Source organism: Thunnus maccoyii, chromosome 16 (assembly GCF_910596095.1).
Source record: "Thunnus maccoyii chromosome 16, fThuMac1.1, whole genome shotgun sequence".
In the NCBI taxonomy this organism is placed as follows: Eukaryota; Metazoa; Chordata; class Actinopteri; order Scombriformes; family Scombridae; genus Thunnus; species Thunnus maccoyii.
The window spans coordinates 25,341,979-25,369,691 of record NC_056548.1 but is presented as its reverse complement, the minus strand read 5'-3'; the positions used below and the strand labels follow the sequence as shown (position 1 = coordinate 25,369,691).

General features: G+C 42.9%; 1 protein-coding gene across 5 annotated transcripts in view; it reads left to right on the top strand.

Annotated features, from left to right (window-relative positions):
• The window catches only part of daam2 (dishevelled associated activator of morphogenesis 2), a 94,323-nt gene that overhangs the window by 17,884 nt on the left and 48,726 nt on the right, over positions 1 to 27,713 (top strand). For 2 of the 5 annotated variants that reach the window (XM_042436862.1, XM_042436858.1), the window contains exon 2: positions 17,743 to 18,029. In XM_042436862.1, the coding sequence (XP_042292796.1) occupies positions 17,862 to 18,029 (168 nt within the window). In that variant the 5' untranslated portion in view covers positions 17,743 to 17,861. Of the gene's footprint in view, positions 1 to 3,365; positions 3,613 to 8,095; positions 8,146 to 12,875; positions 12,900 to 17,742; positions 18,030 to 27,713 lie in introns of those variants that run through there. The other 3 variants (XM_042436860.1, XM_042436859.1, XM_042436861.1) reach the window with 3 other exon arrangements.

Below are 27,713 nucleotides of genomic sequence, written 5' to 3'. Positions count from 1 at the left end.
TTATGGTTTATGGCTTTACTGTCATAAGGATACTTTTCTGCGGAGGCTTTTGAAAGATGGATAGTATAGTCTTCCCCACTATCATGATTTATAGTTAACATACAATTAGGCCATGTATAAAAATGTGCCCTCATGTTTATGCTGTCAAGAGTTCAGGCTTTGTGCAGTGGTAATATTTTTCTCACTGGCAATTTATCTCTGTGCAGGCGTGAAAGAAATGGTTGTGTGCAAAGTGCTGTCACAAGGAATTCCTGGCTTAAACAAAACAAACTTAAATGAGAGCTGCCTGGTCAAAAGAAACCCTAAATAATACATTAAGGAACAACACGTTGTAAAACATGACTGTTTACCATGTTGGCTTTGGCAGCTGCTGGCTTGGAGGAGGACCCTTGCCACTTCTCTTCAGTGACAACCCTGGAAAGACTGCCTCAGATGCCAGTGTTCACAGTTTTAAACACTTCTTTACAGCCTCCCCTCCAGCTGTTTCTTCGCCCGTTATCAAGTTTGACTACTCCTGCATGTGAAAGGTCTGGTTTATGAGCGTGGAGGAGACCACCTTGGGTGACTTGGACTTCTCGTCCAATATTTTCCATCCACCTTTTGTCCAATTCTGCACAACTCTACTGCTCCCCTTGACTAAATTTAGCACTTGTTAGTCAGGAGGCTGTGATTGTTTCTGCATTGTGGTGGCCCATTTTTGTTTGCCTAAGATTGCTGCCTGGAATGCTCAATGGAGTCTTTCATCCACTTCTTCGGTTTTAGACAGCAGCCCAGCAAGCTTCACCAAGCTGACTGACATGTGACTGGCAGGTTGTCTGCAGCTACGTGTCATTTCGCTGCACACAGATCTACTGAGAGGAAAGCACCCTACCTGAAGTGTCGGGACTCGCTCCACATACTCTGCAGCTGGTTTATCAGTCATGACATTTACCATCCAGTGTGATTTATTTTGGGTAAACACCAACCTCACTCACGTTTAAAGGAATTACCCAGGGGGCAGTCCAAATTCACTAAAGCCAAAGTCTGTAGAGGCCCACAATCTGTGGTCCTCTCCCTGGCACACAGAGTGACAATGTGGAGTTGCAGATGAGTGTGTAACCTCTTATTTTCTTTCTTATTGCAAAATGCATGCTGTCCAAAACAAGTGAAAAACAAACATACCCTCAAAAAATTAAAAGGAGCACAGAGGGACCTATGGGTTTGGTGGAATTCTTTTTTTTCCCCCTTTTTTAATGGGCATGATGTTTATCGCATGCATGTGTAGCCCACTCCATTTGCGTCAATTAGCCAAAGTAATTTACCAGGCAGTGATGGATGATATAGGGTGCACTTAGCTAGGCTGGAGCATAAGGTTGTCCTATTCCACAGGGTTTCCTCAGGGTTTCTTCCCTCGTTTTGAGGATGGAGGCATTACCCTTGAGAGAGAGAGAGAGTAGAAGTGATGCAAACATAACTGTGATGCTGCACAGAAAGAGAGAGAAAGAGGCGGTAGGGGAAGTGGTCATCATGGAGATAAGCTGGCTCTGTCTAAGAGCTGGACTAATGGATGTGTCCCCTGGGCTCGCTCAGGAATGCACCCAGGCATTACTGCCAGCAACTTGGTGTCATCTGTCTTCTGTCCCCAGAGAAAGATGACAAATGGTATTATGACTCCCCCTTTCTCCTCTCTTTGGAATATCAGTGGCTCCAGTTTGTGTGCATGAGAGCGTAAGCATCACAGTTTCACTAAGAATGGACGGTGGTTATTGTATTCATTTGGGTCCTGCTTTATAGGCTTTATGTGACACAGATTTTTCTTTTTGATTAATGCACACTGATATTTTTACAGAGCCAATGTGTAGTAAATACACACTATAAAATACAAGTACTTTTTTCTGATATTTATTGCCCAGAGCATTTTCACAGTGCAATGCCATAAAAGCTACAATAAATGTATCAATCTTTCCCCATGTCAAAGGATCAAACAAAAGGAATAGAAATTTCCGTATTCCGATTATTCTTCTCATGTTGCTGTAATATTGCCCTCCAGTTTACAATCCTTTGCCGGATCTGGTCAGCAGCTCTTTATCTATATGCACATTATATAAGCAAGGCTGGAATCAATAGTCTACTATTGATCAGAAATCGCCACGAGACAAGCTGTCACCTTGGAAAACCTGTTTAACAGACAAGCAGTCTAGCGGCAGATATGATCATGAGTATGAAATCAAGTCACATTAGACCCTTGTCTTCAAAGCATTTGGCATTTAAGGTAAAAAATGTGTGACATCCTGAAATGGTAGAGGATTTTTATTGAATGGTCAGTTTTGGGGTCATGAGCTTATTATTGATGTTTTAAGGTCTCGCTGACTGACAAGGAGACATTCTCTCAGACACATTGACTGAGGAGATAGTGAATGCGTAATGAGTTCTTTTGCTCCCTAACCTCGGTAACCTGGTGCTTCAATATGTTGCGTTTTAATTACTTTGAGAGTTTCTCTTTCACTTTGCTGTTTTTCTCTAGAACTGTTTGGGGAGGGAGGTGGTGCCTGTGTCCTGTCCAGTGAAATTTCTTGAGTTTTTGACACTAATGTTTGCACTTGATGACCCCTCGTATTATCACAGCAAGATACTTGAACTCCACTTCACAGAACCCTCTGTGGTGTGCCCCCACCCCCCAACGCCAGGCATTACATGTGGCTGAGCTAATGGTTTGAACTTGACGAGGCCAACAGAGCCTTGTATAATCAAGCATCCTTGAGTCTCACTGTTTTTTCTCAATGAACACTGATTGAACCTCAGGGAAATCCCTTTCCTGTGTGTGTCATAGGGGTAGTTCCTAATGTAGAATCCCATATTTGGTATATCTTGGTGTGTGTGAGCTCACGTTGGTGTAAGTGCTTTATTGAATGTGTTGGCAATGAGACGACGCGACAGGAAAAGGGGTTTCCTTTGGGCGTTTCATGTGATATCCCCCCCACAACCTTTTTTTTTTTTTTGTCAGCTCAGTGAGGGAATGCATTGGGTGGAGCTGGGATTGTGGGCATGGGTGTTGGTGGGAAGCACAGGCCGCCAAGGGTCATTTCCTTTCATCTTGCCCTCTCCCTTGGCCTCACACAGCAGGCCCACACACATACCCACACATGCATACTGTACATATATACATTTATACTCACAGAAAGTCCATCATCTTCTTGCTGGCATCTACATGGATGCTGTTGTATGCTGAAGCTGGAATCCAGAAAGGGGGGCAGGCAAGTGATCTGAAGACAGAGAGCGAGAGAGAGAGGGAGAGAGAGCAAGAGAGGGAGGGGGAGAGGGAGTGGGGACAATGTCAACAGCTCAGCTCTCAGCACAGTCAGCTGAAACCCGGAGCTCAGCTCAGAAGCCCAGAGAGGGGAAGCAGACACAACGCAGCAGCTTTGGTCAGGAAACATCGTCAGACTCAGAAATGCCGTGGAATTCTTCCACAAAACACATTCCAAATGACAAAAAGAGAGAAATAATGCCAGGGGACACAGGAATGCTTTAAAATCTTCTTCAAACTTTGCTTTGTTGAGAACCTTTTCTTTTCCATTCTAAGTGACGCGTCACAGGGGCAATCCATCTCTCAGGGCAGCCTATCTGAAGTGGGTAAGTAGGAGATACTTGATCTTGATACTGATACTCGTAACCCTCGTCGGTCATTATGTGTAAAAGCTACACCGTAGTGCTGTTCACCCAGTAGGAGATTGCACACACGACGGGCTACAGATGTTTGAGTGTAAACCCAGTTTGTCCATGCACTGCATCCCGCTGCTCAATCCAGCCAGGAAAACATAGACTGCTGCAGCCAATAAAATAAACATTAGTCAGTAGCCTCAGTTGAAAGTTGAGCAAAGAAGGAGCTGGTGGGCAACAAGGGCTACTAATCCCACTAAGATTATAAAGTTTCCACATTTTTGTGTTGTTGTGATTGGAGGGAAGGGTGGTATTTTACAGTACTTCTTTTTTTTTTTACTATGGTGGCTTTATAAGTCATAAACAGCAGAAAAAGCAAGGTTGTGAAATGTGCGTGGTCTTGATGTTGTAGTGCATTATATGAGCAAAGCTTGTGGCATGTTGATGGAAGATTTGGTGTTAGCTGAGATTATTTGGAGTTTTACTTGCTTTGGAAAACATTGCATGAAAACTGTTGCATTTCAAGGATGGATGGGGTTCAACATTATATGGAGGAGTGAGTTAAAAGAGATTGATATCCATGTTTGGTTTAAACCCAAAAGATTGTCATGTGATGTCTAAGTGCATTTTCAAACTGGCATTGATTAGTTCAGTTGGATCAGACTCTGATTCCCTTTCCCCCTTGGTACGAGTAATTTGGGCAGATCTGAACACTGCAGTCGTACTTGGGTGCACACAGAAACAACTGAACTGAAACCCTTTAGAGGAAGTGGTCTCGGTCCAAACAAATTCTGGAGTGTTTCATTTGAATCTAAGTCTGACCTTGACCAGCAACAAGTACATTGGCTTCTTGATATTTTGGGAGATAGGACCTGCTTCAGGACATTCTTCCTTTGTTTACTTTCCCATTCCAGCTCCAAACTCATCTAACCAGCAAATGGAGTGAATATTATCACGTGGCTTTCAGTGATGCATTTTGGTTTGCTTGAATTTTTTTATGGATGCAAAGAAACCAAGGGGAAATCACAACTCTTCCACTGATTTGGACCAGGGCGATCAAACCATTGGTTTGAAAATGCCCTAAGACTCACATAAACTTCAGGGAAATATTTGGCATTTCAGGAATTGAGGGGGGATTGGACAGTGTCACATGTAATGGGAACAGGCCTATTTTGGGTCCTAGACGTGGGCTGATCACACATGTTCATCAATCACACAGTCAGCCCTTTGGTGTAAGTAATGGCCTGGCAGCCAGACATTCCATATATGCTGCACATCTCCTCCCAGCAACTCAACTACTCAACCTGATATGCAACTTGCAGAGTAGACTTCCACTTCTAACTGCAGCCTGCTTTTGCTTGGGATGTTGGGATCACTTTTTTTTTTTTTTTTTTGGACTATCCTTCCACATTTCCCTCAAGGGAAGCCAATACTTCATGGAAGCTCAGACCAACATAAACACCCTGTCCTAATCTCCCAGGGTTCCTCGTTTTAAGAAATCGTGAAGCCTCCTTTCCCATGTGGAAGCATTGCCTATCCCGGTTGAGAGGCTGTCATCTTAGCTGTAAATCCTTCTAGTGTGTCGAAAGCATAGTGATGAAAGTTCATGCACCAGCCCTACAAATTTCCACCTGTGAAATTGGTTAGGGATGCCTACTTAGGGTTTGCTTAAGTCCAATGGTTTATGGATAGAAAACATTCCAAACAGATACCTCAGCGTTTCGAAACATTTTACTAGAGGCCGGGCTTCTAAAACTCTTATGTAGGAGATAATATTATCAAAAGGCATAAAACAAACATTATTACTGCAATATTTAGAGTAATTCATTCTTTTCAATGGCTTGCATTTGATGGTTGATTAACCAGAGGCAAAACTCATTTATACAGTCATAGGGCCATGTATGTTTTCTTTGATGTTTTTTTTTTTTTTTACATTGTGAACAAGATAGTATCCATTTCCACCACATTAAAGGCTTACTCTCCAGTCTACTGGAAATCCTCATACACTCACGTGCACCAGGGGGCAAGCACAGTGACATCGCTAAAAGATTCAGTGTGTTGGGAGGGCATTAACGAAAGTTGAGGACTCACACGTTGCAAACATACACACCCTCTGCTGCCGTCAGCGCTCTCAGGGCTTTTCATATTTTATCGACCATTACGGATGCATGAACTGCTCTCTCAGGATTAGAGGGAACGCGAGGGAGAGTTAGTGAGCGACTGTCGACCCTTTATCGCTTCAGCCCTGCTGCTGACTGGCAGCTCAACGGCCTACTCATTAGGATGGGGAGAAAGAGAAAAAGAGACTAGGTTAGCAAAGCTGCTTAAATTCAACTATCTGATCTTTTGGATGGGATTGTCATCATCCTGTATTTACAGTAGAGTGGTTACAGTGTCTGCAGGACAAAACTCTGGGAGAAAGGCTGCTGTTCCTTGCTCTCCTTTACTGGAAGTCCCCACGCTGAGTGTGTGTCAAATGGCACTATTGTATTTGTGCCAGTGACACACTTTCTGGGGCTTATGATGTGTAAGCATATCTCCTCTTTACAGTGCCTCAATTCAGTGCTGTATTACTGCAGGCTATTTTAAAAAATGCTGGTCACTTCAGAGGGCTGTCCCTATCTGCGTAGCTATAACTGTCCCAGAAGAGCATTCCAGACATTACCCAGAAGCCCTCTGTCCTCTATGCTGCAGCTGTTGACCTCTCACCCAGGCAAGATTAATAGCTTAACAATGCACAATATAGAGTGCCCCAATCCTATCGCTGACATTGATGGACATATTTAAACCTTGGTGCAGTGGATGAGAAGTCAAACAATGGCAAGCCGACAAAGTCATGTCTACTGTGAACTGCTGAGCTAACCAGTGAGTGTTGTTGTTAGCATAAACGTGGATGGAAACTAATTGGTAAATAGCCAGTTACATAGTGTTTTGTTTCATTTTAGAGTTCAAAAGTTGCCCTTTCATCACCACAAGATCTGGATCATCTCAAGCAGTGTAATTTGGATGAGTGCATTGCACTGATGGAAATGGCTCATTCCCCCTAAAAGATGAGACTCTGGGGTGTTTGAAGAACATGGAGTCTCTGGGAAGTCCAGCATCCCTTCCCTCTTGAGAGTCATGGTAACCAGCTCTGAGGTTGTACTTGTGCCAAAAAATTTTTTCCACCATATAATAACATGTCTTTAGTTAGACCCAGAGCTTGTGACTCTGGCGCGTTCCTCCCATATGAAATAAGAAAACGATTTGACACGGCAGGGTAGCGCTTTGGGGTTCGAGGGGAAGAGATGCCAAGTATTAGATTTCAATCCGAGCTCTGTAAATATGTGGGAATGTTGGGGCCTATGGAATGTGGCGTGGCCAACTTTCTTCTTATTCCCAAACAAGTCCTCCAAATTAAATGACCAAATAGTTCGTTTGACCGTGCACTCCAGAATGACCCATAAGAGCATTTTCAGAACGACTGATCGGAGGGTTTTCTAATCCAGAGCCTCTATCAGCAGTGATCAGCAGGACATCATTTGTCTGCTTTCCAAAACTGTTACAAATCAATGTTTAAAAAATCATTGTGTTTTAATGTGACAACACTGTGGTTAAGGTCTGGTTAGGTTTAGGCCCAAAAACCACTTGGTTAGGGTTAGGGAAAGATCATGGTTTGGGTTAAAATGATAACTTGAAACATGGTGTCGGTTAAAGTTACTACTTCCTTAAAGTTAGGCAACCTTCATCATCCTGGCCACAGTAAACACCATGACAATTGTGCTTATATTTTTTCAAAAAAATCTCTTTACCCACGGTTGGAAATGTGACCCTCACGGTTTGAAATGGAAGCGAACGGTGGTCTGCTGCAGCTAAGTCCACTTTTTGCAAGTTAGGATCTAACCAACTACCCACCCCGCCACCTCCAAATATGACATATGTCATCTTATATAGATGTCATTTGAACTGTCTCACTTCCCCCGGTCATAATTACTACGGTCCCTAGATGGTGTCTGTCATTCAAATGTAACTATAGGTTGTTTTTGGCGACTGACATTATGACCTATTGTGTCGTTTTTCTTGGGAGGACACGCTCCATTCCCAGTATTAATAGCATAGTTATCCCAGTGATCTGGTCTATTTGATGAGCAGAGATGTGACTTGCAAAGATATGCCTGTTGGCCAGTGGAGAAGTGGGTCAACAGTGGGTCTGTGCTTCTGATGTTAGTCTCCCCCCTTGATTTGACCTCCTTCCTGAGCCAACATTAACATCTGTGTTGTTAGAGTCCCATGCAGCAACTGGTGGACTTTCCTTGCGCAACATGTGGATGACCTTCTGAGTACAGTTACTACTACACATGTTGAAGCCTCAAGAGAAAACATGTTAAGTGAAGTGGAACATACAGTAAATGCACTTTTGAATAAAGCATAAAAAAAGGTGTTTCACAAAAAGTGATTTTTTTTTTTACCCTGTCAGGCCTCCAAATGTTTGTCATGCTGATCACCAAGTCGTCTGCTCCTGCACAGGTTCTTATTTCAACTTTTTTTTCATGCAACTCGTTTCTGTGGTTCGTGGCTTTTATGAAGGGGTTTAACATGTTTATAATAATTTGCTTCAAACGGCAACTGTGCGTAGTTGGGGCCCTAACACTGACATATGGAGCTACCACATTTGTTTTGATCAAAGCAAAAAAACAGTCTAAAAGCACAGTTGTAACAACCCCCTTGTACTTCTACGCCATCATGAACATTCCTCACATCAGGAAATGACTTCTTTTTTATATGAATCAAACTAAATGAACTAAATGAACTAAAACTAATGCTATTAATGACATCCCTGGAGGATTGGAAACATCCCCCCCTCCTCTTTTTCCAGTGGTTTAGTTTAGGCATTTCCTCTTTATGGGTGAGGTGGGTTACTGTGCCTCATGGCCCTGCAAAAACCAACAGTGCTTATATGTTTGTTTTGAATGAGGCTAGAAGCCAATAAGACCTCTGAGAATTCTTGAATGTTGGCTGTGAGAGTTGACAGTTTAAGAGTTTACGATGTGATATTGAAAGACTGCCATGTATAGGAAGTGGAGATCTGGCTTCTCACTGTTATTTGAAAGAAATTAAAGTAATGGGTTAATCCATTAGGAATGACACAATATGCACATCACGTTCAGTTCAAATAGCTTGTCTGAATGACCAATTTACAGCTGTTAAATTCCTGGTGATGGACTTAACAATTAATAGTAGTCAGAAATGAAAAGTGTTCAACATCCATTTTTCTTGAAGGTACGGTCTGCAATATACAAAATTAGTAACCACTGCGCAAACCTGGGGCGACTTCATATAATTACACTGTCCTTGCATTGGCTATCTGACAAGAGCTGTTTGTAAACAAAAGAAAATGAAAAATGCCTCTGTCCAAATGTGATTGCATTTGCCTCGGAGACAGTCTGGAAATATTTAAGCAACAGTATTAACCATGAGCTATTAAAGTAATTAATAATAATTGTGGTTGTGGTCAATTTAAGTGGAGGTACTTTGACTTATTCATTTTTTCCTTACATTATGCACAGTGCTGGCCCTATACTATATGACAGCCTCATGGAAAAGACTCAACAACACCTCCTTAACATTGTTCTGTCGCAATTATTAATGCTTGTTATATACAATGACTAGAAATATGAGGTGCTTTTGAAATTCTATGCGCTTGAAGTCCATTGTTCATGTTCAGAAGTATCATTTCACTGATGCGTGTTTTGCCAATGACTCAGGTAATTTTGCTCCAGACAATGTCCTGGTGACACCTTTTGAAGGCACAGCACTAAGTCCGATAGCTGAATAGGTTTTCAGCTGTGTCATCCTTGCAGCTTTCCCTATCTGATTGCAGGGCAGAGAGGAAGCGATTGAAAGAAGTTAAGAAATTAGAGAGGTAGAGAGGAATGGTAAAAAGAGTGGGGGGCCAAGGGAAGGGTGCGTTTCTGATCCTCTGATCCAGGGCTACTTCCTGGAAGATGCACGTAGGCACAATAAGAGCACGGACAGCTCTTATCAGCAGCCGCCTCAAACCCTTTGAGAGTGTCTGTAGAGGAAGCCTGTTATAGTTAACTGTATAGCCTTACATGTTATTCCAACATGGTACCCATGAACTTGGCAGAAGACACCTTACCAGCAAACTGTTGACATTTTGTTGCTGTCAGAAATGACAATAAAAACATTCCTAACATCATTTCTGAAATCATTATCTTCCCTTCTCATTTTATGTGTTTGCTAAGCCAATCAAAGAGGCCAAGAATATTTCACGGAGAGACCCTGCTGTCATAGCTAAAAATAACAGTCCCACTCAGAAGCTTGGGGAGAAAATTTAACATCACACAGTCAGAATGAGCTATCCCTGTCTGTGTTCGCCTACCCTGTTAGGCCCCAGCAGAATTGTCCAAACCAAATCCTCTGGCCCATTGTCCAGGTTCACATGAGAAAGCCACTCGCTGTAGAGACTCATGGAAGCACTGGCCTTCCAACATGAAATCCCTAGCAGAATGTGTGCTTTCAGAACGAGTGCAGGAATGCATCGCATGCAAATGTACCGTGAAATAATGGCAGCTCCTCCACTGACAGCTCTGGTCATTTGTCAGTTGAGGCTGTAACTCGCTGCTAACCACTGAGATCTGTACTGGAATAGATGGGTGATGTCATACCTCAGGAATGCGAGTCACTATGTGTGTGGTGGGCTCAGTGCTGTGCATTTCTAATGTACAGTGCATTTCTTATTTTTATCACGGATGGATCTTGTCTATTAGTCATGCCAGTTGTTCCAGATCAATCACATATTGTCATTTCTGTACACAAATCTTTTATAAAATTGACCACCCATGCTGCTAAACTCCATGTAATTGAGGAAGTGATGCATGAATAATAGTACTTTCATTGCTTTGAGACAGTACAGACTTGAATTGTGTATTTGTATGTGTGTGTGTGTGTGTGGAGGGGGTACATGCCTGTATATTGCATTAATATAACTGATTAGCACTACAGTGTGGCCTCTGACCCTAACAGAGCAAGACCGATGTGGCTTCCACAAAGGCCTGAAGCAATAACTGTGGGTGGGCCATGGGTCCGGTTGGGGGCCATGGGAGAATTAGTTTTCAGTGTCCCAGGTGATTTGGCTTGGAGCCAGTGGCTTTGGAGGGGGAGGACAGAATTTGGGGGTAGATCCATTAGTCATTGGACAGACAGCCAGACAGTAGAAAGGCAGGGTAGGGCATGTTTGAGAGGGCATGTCTGGGGCACCGACATCCAAAGGGTGGCATGGCTCCAGTGTGTCCAATGGTTGGGTTGAATAGCCACTTCATGTCAAATTAATGAGTAGGAGTACTTCACTTCCATGTCAAGGGACACATGCAATTTTTACACACCAATACACAACCAGGACTACTCACAAATATTGGGAAATGTAGACATGTGCCAACATAACAACATGAAGACTTTCCAGTAAGTGTTGACCACTAAATCCGCAGTGGAGTCCTTCCATGTTGGCATCTCCAGATGCCTTTTGTTAAAAAGTCATCTGATCTTTAGTATCCAGAAATCCTGTATCACAATAAATGCACACAGCATGGTCATGGTAGCCGGTGCAGTGGCTTTGTGGTTCAAAAGAGAGTCAGGATTTTACTCTTGTGTTGTGATTTGTTATCAGCTGTTTGTGGCTGTATCAGTTTGAGGAAAGGTTTGTGAATCTACAAAAACTAAAATAGAAATAATGTGTTGTTTAAGTTATAATCCTTCAACACTACCCATCAATGGATTTACATTCTGAAATCACCATTATGTCATAGTTTTCATTGTTACTGGTGGAGTCCGCCTTCCATGTGCAGGATTCCAATTGCGTAGTAATTGCTCTTCTTTCCAACAGAGAAGCTGCCCCCCCCCCTCACCCCCCAGTAATTGATACATGTCATTTTGAATGCAACTCTTGGAACTATATAATTAAAATGCACTTGCTATTCCACAATAATCATAGGTGTCTCCAAATCAACCAGGACTGAAATCTGAAGGATTATAGTTGACTGGTGCAGTTTTGACATGCAACACTGGTGTGTTGCCTCAGTCAGTTGTGTGGGTGTGTGTCTCACCAGCTGCATGCCAAATTTTTTGCCAAACCAATGCCAGTCCCTTAATCTCCACTGCATTTGGCATCTTGTTCCTGCTTGTGCCAGCGTGGCACTGCTCCCCCATCTCTGGTGCTGGTTGCTTACGTAAGCCTGTCTGTACCCTCCTCCACGGCACAGCACCCCGGAGGAATGGTCCTCATTTGTGGGACCCAGAAACAATGTGTGTGCAAAAAAAAAAAAAAAAAAAAAAAAAAGAAAGAAAAAAATGTGTGCTGCAGGCTTGCCTCTGATCTTTTATTCAGTGCCTCTTTAAAATAATCTTGCTGTTTCTTTTCTGCCTTCGCCTATTTTACTTGTTTGTTTCTACCAGTTTTATTGCAGCTTCTAGTTTCGGCTTCTAGTATCCTTGTCACTGTATCTGGATGGCATGAGAAAGAACTGTGAAAAAGAGCTGGATTCGACCTCATTCAACCATCCGTGTATTACAAATAAGATGACAAGAGCACTGACTTTGTGTGAAAGTAGGGGGCAGGTAGAGGTACTGGGGTGTGGACGAGGGCAGGGAAGGCAAGAAAATGAAGACGGAGAAAGTGAGCAAGCATTTTGATTTAAAAGCACACTGCAGGAGCTCTGTTTGAGGAGAAAAAAGGAATGTATTGTGCAGAGTAAAAAAATGAAAGGAAAGACAGTGATGCAGCTTTTTCTGATTTGGTCTAACAGTGTGCATTCACGAGCGATGGTAAAAACAGGAGCTTGATTCCTGTCTGAATTTTGTATTTTGTACTAAAAGCATTGTGTTGTGTGACAGATTAGAAATGAAATTACGCAGGCACAGATGTTTTGAGAGACTGATCTCTGCATAGCTGTACACTTCTTCTTCTATCTTTCTCCTCCGCACACACACACACACACACACAATCACACACCAGCAGCAGCTCGTCTCTCCTCACTGCTGCTCCCTCCTCCTCCTCCACTGACCTACTTCCCGGCGCTGGGGATGAGGCGATGAGGTAGTGGGCTGAATGAGAAGTGGCAGCAGCATCTCCCTTTATCCCTGCCTCCCTCCCTCACCTCCTTCTCATCTCTCTGTCTCTTTCTCTCTCTGCTCGGCTGCTCTCCAGACCCTTCAAACACAGAGCAGCCAGCAGGCTCCTCTCTCTGCTTCAGGGCTCTTGGTGTGTGAGTATGCAAATACTGCATGTGTGCATGCGCTTACATCTGAATCTTGAGTGGGTGTGTCTGAATTTTAACGCGTGTGAACATGTGACTGTATGGCTGTGTGCACACGATGCAGAGTGTTTGTTCCAACTGCATGTAAGCAGGGAATTCATCAATGTGTGTGTTTTCATGCTTTCCACAGGTGTGTGTGTGTGTGTGTAGCAGAAATTCTTGTCTGTCATGACAAGCAGTTAGCTGTGACAAATCTCTATACACCTCTTCCTGCATCTCCAATTTGGATACGCACACAGATGGTTTTAATTAGCACTAGGCTATAGAGATCCACACGCTTTCACTCTTTCAGTGATAGCTTCCTTTTCCTGTGACTTATCACTCAGCTATACATACATCTGTTTCCCAGTGATGTGCAGGGAAATGTAGGGAAGTCTGTGCGTATGTGTGTTCCGTTTTCCAACTCTCAAGTGTCGGGATGTGTGACAACTCACTGACAAGAAAAAGACCAGAGAGGGAATGACAGAAAAAAAAAAGAGGGCGAGTATGAAAATGGAGAGGAAAGTAAATGTGACGCAGAGAAAAATAGAACAAATGTAGTTCAAAGAATAGTTTGGGAAATACACTTATCTACTTTTTAAAAAAAGATTAAAATGAGAGTGAGTGCGATCAATATCAATCCCATGTCTGTATCTTAAAGCACAGAGCAAAACACAGAATGTAGTTAGCCTAGCTTAGCATAAGACCAAAGCAGGGGAAAATAGCTAGCACTGTCCAAAATGAAATAATACACCTATAAAGCTCTCTTATTGTGTTTGTTTAACCTGTACATGAACAACAATTGTGATGTTACAGCTTGTTGATAACAGTGTATTCATCTGTCCAACACTTCTGTGTAGCATTTTTGGCTATAGCACGGTTAGCTAGATATGGTTAGTGAGCACAGGTTTCTGGTTTGGCTCTGTGCAGTTTTAGCATGTGGTATACAACCCCCTATGGTGTTTTTATTAATTTAACAATTATATGTATTTACAGGTAAACAAATGACATATGAGCATTAGAAGTGTTGCTAGGTGTATTTATCACAGTCAGAGCAAAGCTAGCTGTTTTCCCCCTGCCTCCAGTCTTTGTACTAAGCTAGGCTAACCATGTCCTGACTCCAGCTCTGTAATGAAAGAACAGACATAGGTTGGCATGGAAAGAAAGCAAATAAGTATATTTACCTTCTTTTTTTAAAAAAGAAAAGGAGTAAAACTGTCTTTAAAGCAGGGAATGCATGAGCATAGAGGGAGGAAAGAAAAGAAGACTTGAAAATGGGGAATAAAGATGGTAGGAGGAGATATGAGAAGTAGTGAGGAAAAATGACAGATGTTACTGTCAGAGGGGGGTTGACAGAGGGAAATGTCACTCCATTCACCCTGAAAGAAAGGAATAATGGAAGATGACAGCGAGTCAGAGAGGGATGAAATGAAAAGCTGGGAGATAAGAGGGGCTCTCAGGCCGCATATGGCAGTGGACATGGTCGATTTGGATTGTGTGGTGACTCCGCCATACAGAGAGTGACAAATGTTACAAATAGTCTCCAATGTTCCTTATATTTCCTAGTATATACAGTATATCTGTGTGTATAGACTGTATGTGTGTATTTGGATTCCTTGGCCTACTTTCCCTGGGCATAGACTGGAAGCAGGCCAACAGAACTGGTGTTGAGTGAGGACTGCCCGCACGTGGGGCTCTGTGGGAGAGTGAAGATAGAAGCAGACACACACATAAACACACTGACACTGGACAAGAGGTTTAGGTTGCGTTTTTTGCTGAATGGCTTTAAAACCCCTGTAGAGCGGCCTCTTTTCCATTAGGCTACGCCAGCTGTCCGCAGCAACAATAACTAACTCACCACCGTAAAGATCTGGCACCAGCTCATACTTTATCTTAATAAAAACGATGAAAAGCTGTCTCTCTTAATAGTCTGAGGCATAGCCTTTTCAAGTGTAAATGTATGGAAAAATCTCCATGATTTACCTCCCTAAAGTGCACTTTTTTTTATCTGTCATCTCACTGTTTTAAAGTGCTGCACTGTTTCCTTTTTACCACTGACTCACCACAGTGAATACTCATATATGCTTATACTGTACATCCATGCATTTGTGGTGAGCATGCCATGCTACATCTGGTTTAAAAGAAGTTAATGCAGCATCTCTGCAACTTGTTCAGCATAATACTCTATGCCAGTTGTCATAGTTTGTCAGAACTGTGCCTCCGCTGGAAAAAAAAAAGTGGATGTTGACGTAGGAGAAGTTTACACTTTATTTTCAGATTGTGGCTTCTCTGCAATGTTAAGATTGAGACTGTAGGGACAGAGATTTTGGGGGACAATGGCGTCCCAACTGGGCAAAGTGGGAAGTTTCCCCATCACTGTCTGATTTGTGGTAATTTGATCATTTTGATTCAGTTCAGTAAATTAAAGTAGTAGTAAATTTGGTTGAAAGCACAATATAAACTAAAATAAAGGCTTTCAGGCAGGTTCCTTATTCTATATAATCTTGCACCCTTGCAGAGAGGCCCTGTGTCAAAGTTTAATTTTTAATACTCTTATTATTTCGGTTAATATTGTGCAAGATATAATGAAGATGACATCTGTAATCTGCAGATTGTATTGCCTCTGATGGTACTTAACAGCAACAGGTTGCATACACAGTGCAGAGAAAGTAGGAGGAGCAGGTGCTCAGTAGGGTCTCAGGTTAATTCTGCTCTGATGGGGGGGGGGGTGTTCAGGAATTGACACCTCGGCTATCATAACACACACGCGAGTGCAGTATTAAATGTACCACACACACAGGAACACATATAGAAAATGCCACACATGCTACAAGTGACATTCAGCACTCTGATGCAATGACTATGAAACAGTCACCATATGTGAAGGTGATCACACGGAATAATTTAAGATACTGTATTGAAATACTAATAAATCAACACACTGATGGTTGCACAGGCGTGTTCAACACAACGGGAACAATCTTTGGTTGCTTTTCATTTAAAATAGCCTGCAGTTCATTTGTAGCTGTACACAACTCTGCTCTTCTGCCTTGACAGGAATGGCAGATTCAAGGAGGCGGAAAAAGCAAATGAGCAAAAGACGAAGGGGCAAAATGGAAATGTGGTGTTTTCTCTTTTCATTTTTTCCCCTTTAAGCTCCTGTCGAAGGCCCGGCGCATTCATAAAGAATTTACCATTCGGCTATTTTTAGACGGCGCAGTGAGAACTCCTACGCTGAGTGAACGTGTGAGAGAGTGATGGCGAAGAGTCGTGCTCAGTCAAGATGTAGTAGATTGTGGCTTCTTGTGGAAACTGAAGTCATAAACTTTCACTGCCATATTAAACAGATGGGTGCAAAGCTCTAGGCATTACTTAATGCTTGTTTGGTTATGTACAAATATCAGTAAAGGCATAAAATCTGGCTGTTATACGGGAGTATTTGCCTTTTAAAACCTGCGTCAGTTGGTCTTGGTTCTGTGCTCTTATAGTATTGGCAACTTCAAGGAAGATTTTTTATTGTATTTCACATAAATGGCTCCAAAATTGATTTCTTGGTAAAAAAAAAAAAAAAATTCTGCTGGATTTGCATGTCCACAGTTTTTGCATAACAGGCTTGAGATCCATTCATTCGCAAATGCTGTAAACTGTTGCATAAAGAAGAGCTTTGGCAACTGTGTGAGCTGCTGTGGGTGTATGCTCGTATTGTGTAAGTGTGTGTGTATGCCTGATAGGACATAATATAGTGTAAAGAGTGTATTATTCATACAGTGAAGACCACCCATATCCTTTTCGTGGCATTGAGGAAATCCTTTAGGGTATCTTGGCCCATTCAGTCATCCGCTTCTGTTGTAGTGGGTGTCATTCACCACTGTCCATACACACACATATACACAGTGTCCGCTCCATTGGAGGAGTGAGAGCACGGCTGGGACAGCTCAGTGCAACTCCGCACAAACAACGCACAGACACACACACACACACTGCACAGGCACCATTGTACTTCACGGACAAGAGGTTTCTTTGTTGAGGCAAAAGAGCAACTGATGTCAAGACGAGGATATGATGGCGGTCCCTGCTGTCTCTGTGCCCTCTCGCCTCACAGCATGAACATCTTCATCCTGGCACATGTTCATATGGACATATTGAAGGGAAAAAAGAAAATTTGGCAAGAAATTCTCTTTTTTATTCTCTTTTTATGAGATGGAAGCTGTTAACAGTCTTGCACTTGCTGCTTTGGCTTAAATTGGCAACCATCAAGTTCCTCCTTTTTTGATTTTGGTGCCATCTGTGGTGGTAGGCATTCCGGCACAGCAATTTCCAGAGATCACTTGTTAATCAATCTGTATTTCCAGTGCTGTCTTCTTCCTTAGATTTTCTCTTGATGGAATTAATGAGTTTCTTTCAGCAGAATTTTTTCCTTTGTTTGTCTGTGGTGGCTGTTGCTGCTCATGTGTCTTCCTGTATTTATTCCAAACAAAACTGTGCTGCTGGAAACATAAATTGCTTCACTTCCTGCGCACCAAATGATTTCTTTCCACGGAAACATGTACAGTACCAGATACTGGATGTGTAGACAAGCATACTCAGAGGTTCATGAACTGAGAATAGGTTGAATTATTGTTGTGATGAAGAGTACAACAAATAATTTATTGCATATGAAAATGTCATGCATTATGACATTAAACATGCTTGTCTAAATGTACTGACTGTCACTGTAAGTCATTCGTAATGACACTGGGGAGACCAAACATAGCCTTGCTTGGAATTTCAGTGTCTCTATGTAACCTTCTCCCTCTTTCTTTTTCTCTTCTAGATCATGCCCCCTAGATAGCAGCCTCGTCCTCCTCTCCACTCCCCCCCCCTGCCCCTTGGTCCCTTCCTATACCCTCCTGGTCCAGCACCACCACTGCCACCTGTGTCACCACAGCCACCATGCCCCCCAGGAAGAGGACGCGGCCGGGCCTGGGCTTCCTGTGCTGCTTTGGCAGCAGCGAGCCCCCGGAGATCAACCTGAAGGACAGCGTGCCCCTGCAGCTCCTGGAGTTCAGCGCCCCCATGCCGCCCGCTGAGGAGCTGCATGCACGATTCTCAGAACTGGTGGTGAGTAAAGATAGAAGGATATGAATATTTGAGCAAGCAAGTTGAATGATTTCTTAAGAAGGTCATCCAAAGCAAATGTATGCTCCCGATGAATCCAACCAGTTATGTGTATATTTATCATTTTGTTTGTCTTTGTGGTTTGGAATCATCACCCCTTCAATTGTTTCAGTAGTGCAAGTAGTGATCAACTAGGCGTTTTGCCGACTGAATGCTCCTGCAATAAGAATCACGTGCCACATAATGCATGACTCAGTCTTACAGTTTTGTACCATGTGAGTTAACTGCCTGTTGAAGTGGAACTACTTTGACAGTCTGCTGGCAGAAAGATTTTTGTAAGATTCCAAATTATAGCGGCACATTTTCAGGATCAAGAACAGGTAGCTGGATAACCTGCGTATTTGCAGCACCTGTTGCCATTGACTGAAAGTTTAATGAGCCCGTTCACCAGTTCTGTGCTGTTAGGGAAGCTGGACTGAGGATCGATTTCCAGAATTAGACACCATACGGAAAAGCACCACACGAATGTGAAAACACATGAAAAATATATGAAGGATGCTCAGAACAGTACTTTGGTACAATATAAATCCTGGAATTTTGTATTTTCTAATGCTGAGCATCCTGATTCTTCCTTTACATGTTGCTCATTATCCTGACCAAACAGGTTTAGGAATAGGAATGGAAGGAATTGGGTCTTGTGGAGGGTATCTTGATGGTTGGGTGAGGCCGCACCCTACTCCTGCCGCCAACCCCCCCATTCCACAGATTCAGAAGCTCATCCTTTCCACTACATGCAGGCCCGTGCCTGACGCTTCCCATCTCGTGCCCAGATCACGCTTGTTGGCAGAGGTTGTTAGTCTGTGCTGATGCCAGCCTGGCATGGCTGTATTGGCATGTACCCATGGTGTGAAGAGGGATCAGGGCACAGCTGTCAGAATGGAGAAGTCTGCTGTGGGTCTCATCTGCCATTCAAGCTTGTTCTGGCTTAGCTGGGCTTTGCTGTTTCTGTCCCTTTGTTTGCTAAGTTCCTGTCTCATGGTCTGTTTTGGTCCTGTCTGTCTCCATCTCAGCGTTTCTGTCTTTCTTCCACAACCTCAGATTTCCTGCTTCTCTCACTCTCCCTCTCTCAACAATGTGTTCAACAGTGTGGCTACTGAACTGCTTCTGGCGCTGTCGAGTCTTAGTCTTGGGGAATGCTAAACTTCACCGCCTGCAGGATATATCACTCCTCCAACTGTCAAATTCAATTCAAGAGATTAAGTGAAATTCCATTTGTGATAGGAAATGATTCACTGTTATCAAGGCAGATGTTTTCCCAATGGTGATCCTTCCCCCATTTTTCCAGCCAATTGACCTGAGTTGACCCTAAATTTGCTGTCGAGGCTCCTTTTATAATCACTGGCAATGCACAAGCCATTAAACCTCAGTAGCTGCAGTATATTTTTTGGCTTGATTAGAGAAAATTAAAAGTTAGGATTGTAGCAATCAAGACATCGATTGCCTCAATCAGTATCAGTAGACTGGAATGACCTAAGGCACTTTCTGCTATATGACAACTAAAGCCTACTTCTGAAGTTCCAGCAGGTTGCTGTTTGACACACATGATGGCCTATGTGGCATTAAATTCTTTCATGAAGGAAGTTTTTACATGGAGAAAGGTTATAAGAAGATTTGTGAAAGTGAACAGACACATGTATTGCTGGATAAAATAAAAACATGCCTGTCATATGGGAGCGCTTACCCGAATCACGGCAGTCCTCACGGTTGACAGGAATTGATGACCCACAGATTAGTTCGGGGTAAATTTCTGAGCTTGCGATGAGGCTGACACAGATGCATGAGCTGAGGAAGAAGCCGAGCAGAAGGAGCCATCCCCGATTTCAAAACCTCTTAACTTGCAGCTTTTCGACCCAGGAGAAAAAGAGGATTTGGCATTTTCTCATTGGATCTCGGCCCTTCCACATGTTGCGAATAGATTATTCTTGAGATGGTTGTTGGATGGCTGATGGTGTCTTTCACAAGCTCAGATGTTTGGTCTTTGGGGTCATGTCTTTGTTGGGCTCTGGTTTTGTTTTACTGCAGCAACCCGGCATTGAATGCAGCACTTAAAGGTTAAAATCTCATGCTTGAACGTCTGAGAGGGAAAAGTGATGTTCCAGTGAGATGATCACTCAACCTGTGACAGTTTGATTCATGTCTGCTTTGATTGGATGACCAATGCACAAACTGCTCCTACCTAATGATGGTCATCTGGCCAAACCATTGGTCCTCCACATCTGTTTTACTGTTCCTCCAGAAGACATGCTGACATATTTGACCAGTCATCCAAAAATCTGTACAACTAGACCCTGAGCAGTCACTCAGTCTGGACACAATGCTTGTAACACAAGCAGAGAGCTGTGCTACAGGGGAGGAAATAAAGAAATATAGAGAACAACATAACATAGTGTGTTTCCATGGCAATGGGAGACGGGGATTATTGTTATGAAAGCCTCTCCTGAGGAGGAGAATGAGACTCAATGGAGCCTCTGTAGTGGGAGCGACAGATCTGGGCCAAACGGAGGAGTAAACCACCTCCACGTGTCTTCACATCCATAATGGGGTCTTCCACTGTGTCTAGAGACTGCACAGTGCACACTCAGCTTAAACTTTTATTGGAAGAAAAGACTTTGGAGCTGACTTGTCACAATAATATTCTAGGCAGTATTGCTTAAAAACAAGCATATCACTATGGTAATAAAATGGGTACCTTTTATTGCAGATATTTTGGCTGTTGTCACTGCCCAGAGATACAGCAGCAAGTTCTGATATCACAGAACTACAATTTCCTCAGCTGCTATCAGCTCTCTGCTACATTATACCTATGCACTGGTCAAAAGGTAAAATGTATAATCTTTAAACAACCTCTCCTATATTCTCTAGTGCTTTATGAAAAAATGCATGCAGAAAAAGAGGGAAGAATTATTGTCCTTGGTGTGTAGCTAAAGAAACTAATATTGCAAAATAAGCATGTGGGAAGTTGATTCTTGATTCCCCTGTGTTAACATGGACTCTCCTCTGCAAAATGTGCCACAACTCATCATAGAGAAAGTCTGAAGAATAAACCCTCCTCCAAGCCTGCAATAGACCCATATGAAAGCCTCCTGTGCCGATAACGAACTCGACAAACCCATGCAAATGAACCTGGAAGCAATCGCCACTGATTTGGACACAATGAACAAAGACCACATCAGAGGAGCTAATGGATCGCATCAATTAAACTACACATTTGCAGATGGCCGCAGAATTTCCTGATAGCAAATGTGCTGCAGCTCTGGATTCTGTTTTACGGATCTGGGTGCATTTTAAACAGTTTCTTTCCACCAGTGTTTCAAGGCTTGCACGCATAGTTGATATATAGGCCATGTGTGAAGTTTGGCACTGCTTCAAGAGCAATAACAGCTTCATTTTTGTTTATCGGGCAGTTCCCTCCTAATAACATTTTATCATCAAATGTGAAATTGCTCTCATATTTAGGCACCGTAATTGAAAATTGGTTCTGCTCAATCATTTGGGTACTTGAGTACATTTCTCACTGGTGGCAGTTTGATAACCCAAAATGCAATTTTTGTTTCTTCAAAGAAAAACCAAAGTGTGAGGTTGTTTGGGGACAACTACAATGGTATTTACAAGTTGCAGCTGATAGCAATGAACACATTGCGTTTACTGTGGAAAGGTCGGCATATGGTCACAATGTGTTGACACATTCGCAAAAGCCTGAACCCAACTACACAGTGCCACTGAAACACTGCAGGCTTAAACTGTTAAGACAATGATTTGAGGACACCTAGGGGGGCAGACATGCTATGGAATAGAATTTAAAGCAGCAACTCATTTTATTAGTTATGAAGAAAGAAAGATGCTGACTCAGCATCTGCATTTTGTTCTTCATGCAGAGGTTGCTCTCCCCAACCTATCAGTCAACTATTTCTCAAATCATTAAAAAAGAAAGACCCAGTCTTTCACACTTCTGCAATGTTATATACAGTATATCTGAAGAAATTGGTGCAACCGAACTAGGTCTACCAGGCCAACATCTGGCAAGTACAGTACTGGCAGACATCAGATTAGTGTGTGTTCTCTCTGTTGCACTCTGTCCTGCCCTCTTTTTCTATCTGCTTCGTCTGTCTGTCTCTTTCCCTATGTGGGTGCCTCATTCTTTCTTTCTGCGTCTCATAATTTGGGGCAGTTTTAATCCAACCACTTTGGGCAGTGGCCCAGCTGTCCAATGTCAGGCACCGCATCTGTGCACTAAAACCTTTAATAGTGTCCACCCCATGTGACTCCCAATCATTGTCTTCAGTGGCACACAAATTCTCTTCTTAAGGCAGTGATGGTAAAATTAGGCTTTTTTTCATTTGTAGCCTTAACTTTGGTTTCCAGGAACACCGGACTCTTAAACATAAATCCTCTTCTAATGTTCCCTCTAGTGTGACTTGTCGAGCCGGACGCAAATCAAAAATGCGTTGCATAACTGGAGGGAATGGAAATGTTCTCCACCCGCTGAGCCACTGGGAGTGAGTTTCCTCCCCAGTGTACGCCTTGGGATGCACCCTCTTTCCTTTCTGATTCCCTCCCTCCTTCCCTTACATTTGTCTGCCTAACTGGCTTCCCATCTCTAATGGTCTCTTCCTAGCTCTGCTTTAAAGTCAGCTCTCACTGCCCAGAGCCCTCCTTATCATGGAAGTGGTGAAGCTTTGTTTGGATGGGAGAGGCAATGTGTTAGCAATGGCCAGCTACTGACTGATTCATCAAAGAGCGGATACTATGACTCATCTGAACGTTGCTAAATGGTGCAAGCCCAGTGTGTGTGATGTGATGCTTTCCAAAAGGCAGTAATGCCACTAAAACCATTCACACGATATCTTAAGAGTAAGAAGTTAATCTTTGACCTTGTCTTGATTGTGGTTAATGATTCAGAGTTAGTCTTTGCCTTGCATGAAGAACTCCAGGACGAGTTGTGAGGCTATATCTGGTATAGAACGCAGACACGCTCACAAAAAAACTCACTGAATCTCGTTTGGGTCAATAATGGCAGCTACAGCTTCCTGTGGGTCCCCTTGAGGCCTCATATGACTTCCTGCCATCTTGCCTGTCTTTCCTCTGCCTTCCTGTCTCGCCCAGAGACTGCTGCAGGATATATACACGGCATGTGTGTGTGTGTATGTCAGCGCTACACCAGGCTGACCCTCTCAGCCAATACCGTAAGACTTCACATGAGGTAAAGACATTCAAATCCACTCTGGAAATGCCACTTCATATTCACACACACACACTCTGGAGAGGATGTCATTCTTGGACCACACACATTTCCCATTTAGGTGGAGCCTTACACATTCTCAATCAGTTGTCACATAGACACACCTACTCCCACTCCTATGCCAGTCACTCACACCCACTCATTCACTTGCCCTTTTCTGTCCCTGCATACGTATTTTCCCTCACATTTCGGTGTTAGATTTCCTTGCTTCCACCTTTATGCTAGATAAACACACATGTATAAACCACTTTCCTCACCCTTTTTCACCTATGTACACTGCACTGTACGCCCCCACCTCCTTTCATGCGGTACATCCGTCTCCATGAAGTGAACGTGTAGTCTAAACAGTAGCAGGTATTTAGGTTTTCCCACACTGCTCTGAGTTTACTATGTTTCATTGCGACTCTTCCCTCTCCCTTCCTTTACACTCTTTCCATATGGTGTAGATAAATATTTTAAGTCTCCCACAGACATGTTGTATCATCTGACTCCTGTTATGTCATGCAAATTAATTTATGCGGCTATATAAGCTATGATTAGTGGCACAAGAGCTAAGATATCTTCATCATGATAATCCCTGGGGGTTATTACAGTACATCATACATTTGTTAGCTACAGAGTTGCTAAGTTGGAGGAGCCGTTGAATCTGGAAGTGTTTTCCCTCATTCTGTATTCCCATTTCACATTTTTCTTTAAGTTTCAATTATTACAGCTTCGTCTTTGAGAAATCCTGTTCTGTCCATCAATTAGGCATGGCGGATGAGTGTAAATACTACAGTACCCATGAGCCTTGGCTGTCCTTGCTATGGAGAAGAAGCCAGTCAAAGACACAAACCACAGCGGTAGCAAATTTAGTGATTGGATGTTTTTTGCCAAAATGCAACTTGGGAGTCAAAGTAAACTTCTTCCCCTAAGTTCTATGTCACAGGATTGTACACTTTTTATCAAAACAACATATTTTTAATGTAGTTGTTAATCATTTGCACTGATGATTGAACTGGGAGAGTTTTATCCCCATCCAAGCTGTAGAAGGAACTTGACTTTAACTTCCAGGACCAGGGCTGCCCAAAAAAGCTCCTCACTCTTTGCAGTTCAGTATGCTCACTTTCACTTCATCATTTCAGATCCATCCAAATCATTACTACTTTGAAATGTGTTAATAGTTAAACATTTTCCTTTCGAGAGTGAGTAAGAAGATAGATGTCAGTCTCATGTCTATGTATTAGCCTAGCTTAGCTACTGGAGGCAGGAGGAAACAGCAAGTCAAGTTATGTTGTAAAAGTGTGAATGAAGTGCAAATTTCTGACATGTGTCACTGTTGCATATGAAATTAAAGGGAAGTCGTGAGTCACTCTGCACAAATATGCATTCATACGAGTTGGAAAAGTTCCAAATTAAGTGACAAAGGATCGTAGTCATCCTGGGGCTTTATGAATCCATTTCATAATCATAAAGAGAGGAGACCAAAAAGTAGAGAGACTGGAGATAATACTGTAACTGGCATATCTGGATAATTCAGAGATCAGTCAGACACCAAGCTGACACACCCCACACACACACACAGTTGGTACATACAATGCTAGCTAGCTACTGTTAATGCCTGTTCAGTAGGTACATTGGCTGTTTGGGGTGAATAAACAGACTGACAGACAGCAGTCAAATTTGTGCGAATAACACAGGGTGAAAATGTGCTTCACATTTTGTCTGAATACACTATTAAGTTCACTAATTAACACAATTGGTTTGTTTAGTGGCTAAACAGCTTTCTCCAGTCTTTATACAGGCTAAATGTGTCCAGACACATACATAATGAGCAGACATTACTTTTTATCTTCTCAACTCATTTTCTCTAAGAATATCTTTATTTCCCAAAATCAACCCATCAACTTTTTGAGTTGAATTGATGGTGAGTGAAGAGTAAACGCATTTAGTAACTGTTAGAGCCGGCCAACAGGCTATAATGACATGCAATAAAATTCTTTCTAAATGTGTTTATCAAGCCATTTTCTTTTACAAAAGTTGTCTTAATGTGCTCTCCGGGCTTTTTCTCTTTTTTCACCACATCCTCTGTATTATCTCGGCACATTTTAGAAGCCCACCATGTCTTGAAGAACAGGAAATTGAATGACAGGTCAGGTCAGTCGGTGTGCGGCGGACATGACAGTCAAAACTCACTACCGTGACACCCTTTTTTAATTTGTAACATTACTCGATAGCCAGTTCTGTTGAAAATATGAAAGGAGTTCAGAGGCCTAAGGTATGTCTTTTTTCCCCTCTTGCGCAGCAGGTGTAACAATATTAGCTTTGGTTTATGTGAATTCCCAACTGGAGCGTGCTGGCGAAGGTGGACGGGGGCACATCAAGAGAAAGTTTTACACAGCAAAGTGGAAAGTGGTTCGGTTTTGTTTTGGAAGATTGAGAGAGGGACTGCGTGTTTCTTGGGTGTTGCTACGGTCATGAGGAGAGGCCATGTGATGCGGATGTGGTATTGGAGCACGTCTTGAAAGCAGAGGGTGGAGGGGGTGGAGGTGGAAGAAAATGGTGGGATATTGCATAACTGGAAAGTGAAAAGTCCTCTGGCTGGCATGACATGAACATTCCTCCACCCACCCGATGTCCTAATCCTTGACTTCAACTCTTTTCTCTCTTCTTTCATTCAAAAGCAGACCAGCACCACTTCTACCTGACAATAACTAAATGAAACATAAGCTCAGCATCTATGCATTAGCCCTTGTAGCCCAGCCAGCCACTCCTTTCCTGTTTTCCTGTTCCTGTACTTGACTTTTTCTTTATCCTATTCATACACCTTAAATCTTATGTAAAGCCTTATATAATCATATATCAATTTCTAAATGGAATTCTCGTCCTGGGGTAGCTTACCTGCTCCCCCAAACTGTACAACATGCATGTCGCGGACACCTAAATCCTCCTTTTCATGGCTGACGTATATCCTGCTCTCACATAACTCCCTTCCATATAAGACCTTAAATTGAGAGGCCTGAGGAGTAGCAAGGGGGAGATGGAGAGAGCAAGAAGAAGCCGAGAGATCAGTTGCTAGGCTCAGCTCCCATCTGGTTCAAATCCAGGGTTTTCATTCTCGCTGATTTCCCCATCAGCTCCCAGTATCAGCTCCTCCAAACAGCAGCAGCTTGGACAGCAGGGCTTTGACCCGGCGACCAGGCGACAGGCCAGAGACGAGCTGGCTTCTCAGTCTCCATTTCTAAGCCCGAGGATGTGGAGAGGGGATCGTGGTCCAAACCAAAGCTGAAATCTGTAAATATTGAAGGACAGAGAGTCAGAGGTTAAATGCTGAGCTGCTAAGAGGTAGCTAGTTTTCTGCTTGATAGAAAATAACAGCAGCATTCTTCATTGTGTTGGGTAATGTAGACCCTGGATGATCTTCTCTGGGTGCAAGTCACAATTAATCATTGAAATCATGCTGTTGAGATGAAAAATGCTTTGACCAAAGAATCTAAAGCTTCTTTGAGGTTTCTATCTGTATTAGACCCCCTTGAAGTTCACACCCTTCAGATTTTTCCTTTTTTTTCCCTTCTTCAAAACCACAATAATGCAGCCGCTGGTTATCCCATTGAAAGGACTGGGTGAGAGATGATGTCATTCTTCATAGTGTCGGGATACTTGGAATGTGGGCCATCTCAGCCCACCCCGGCCAGCTGAATGGATGAAAACAAACCCTGTGAATCTACTGGCCAGCTTTAAGGGGCCCCACCTTTGGCACCGGTAGCCATCTTCACTCTGGGGGGCCCGGGGGGCCCGGCACTTCTGGCTGACGTCATGGTAGCAAAACCATTATGATGAGATTAGTTTGAGCCTGAGCACAAAGCCCTGGTGCTATAGCATCTCATCCTCTCTATTTTTTGTGGTTTGTGCACATTCCCCCCTTTTCTGTTTCACTCACCATGTTCCTGTTTTTCTATCAATGCATCTCTCTTTCTGTCTCCTCCCTCCATCTCTCTCCTTCTCCCCTCAACCCTGATTTATCCATCTCTCCTTTCCCAAGACTTTACTTTTCCTCCTTGGCACACAGAGACTCATTTCCTGGGCTCATATGCATTTCAAAAGGTGCAGGAGGCTCCTTGTACCAAGCGGAAGAATTGAGCAGAGCAGCAGGGGGAATATTAAAACACTCCTCTGTGTAGATCAGTTCCCAGTCAGACAGTGGGAAGGTTGGACAATCAAATGTCACTGTGTAAACTCGACGCATCCGGTGATCGCAGTCATTGCTAAAATGTTTGGCTCTTTAAAAACAAAAGCGATTGAGGGATTGTGTCCCGATGGGATTCTTGTCTTTCCCAGTCAAACGTAATAGTCATGTTTGTCATGGTTTTTCCACATATTTATTCTTGACGTGCTATATATGGGAATCT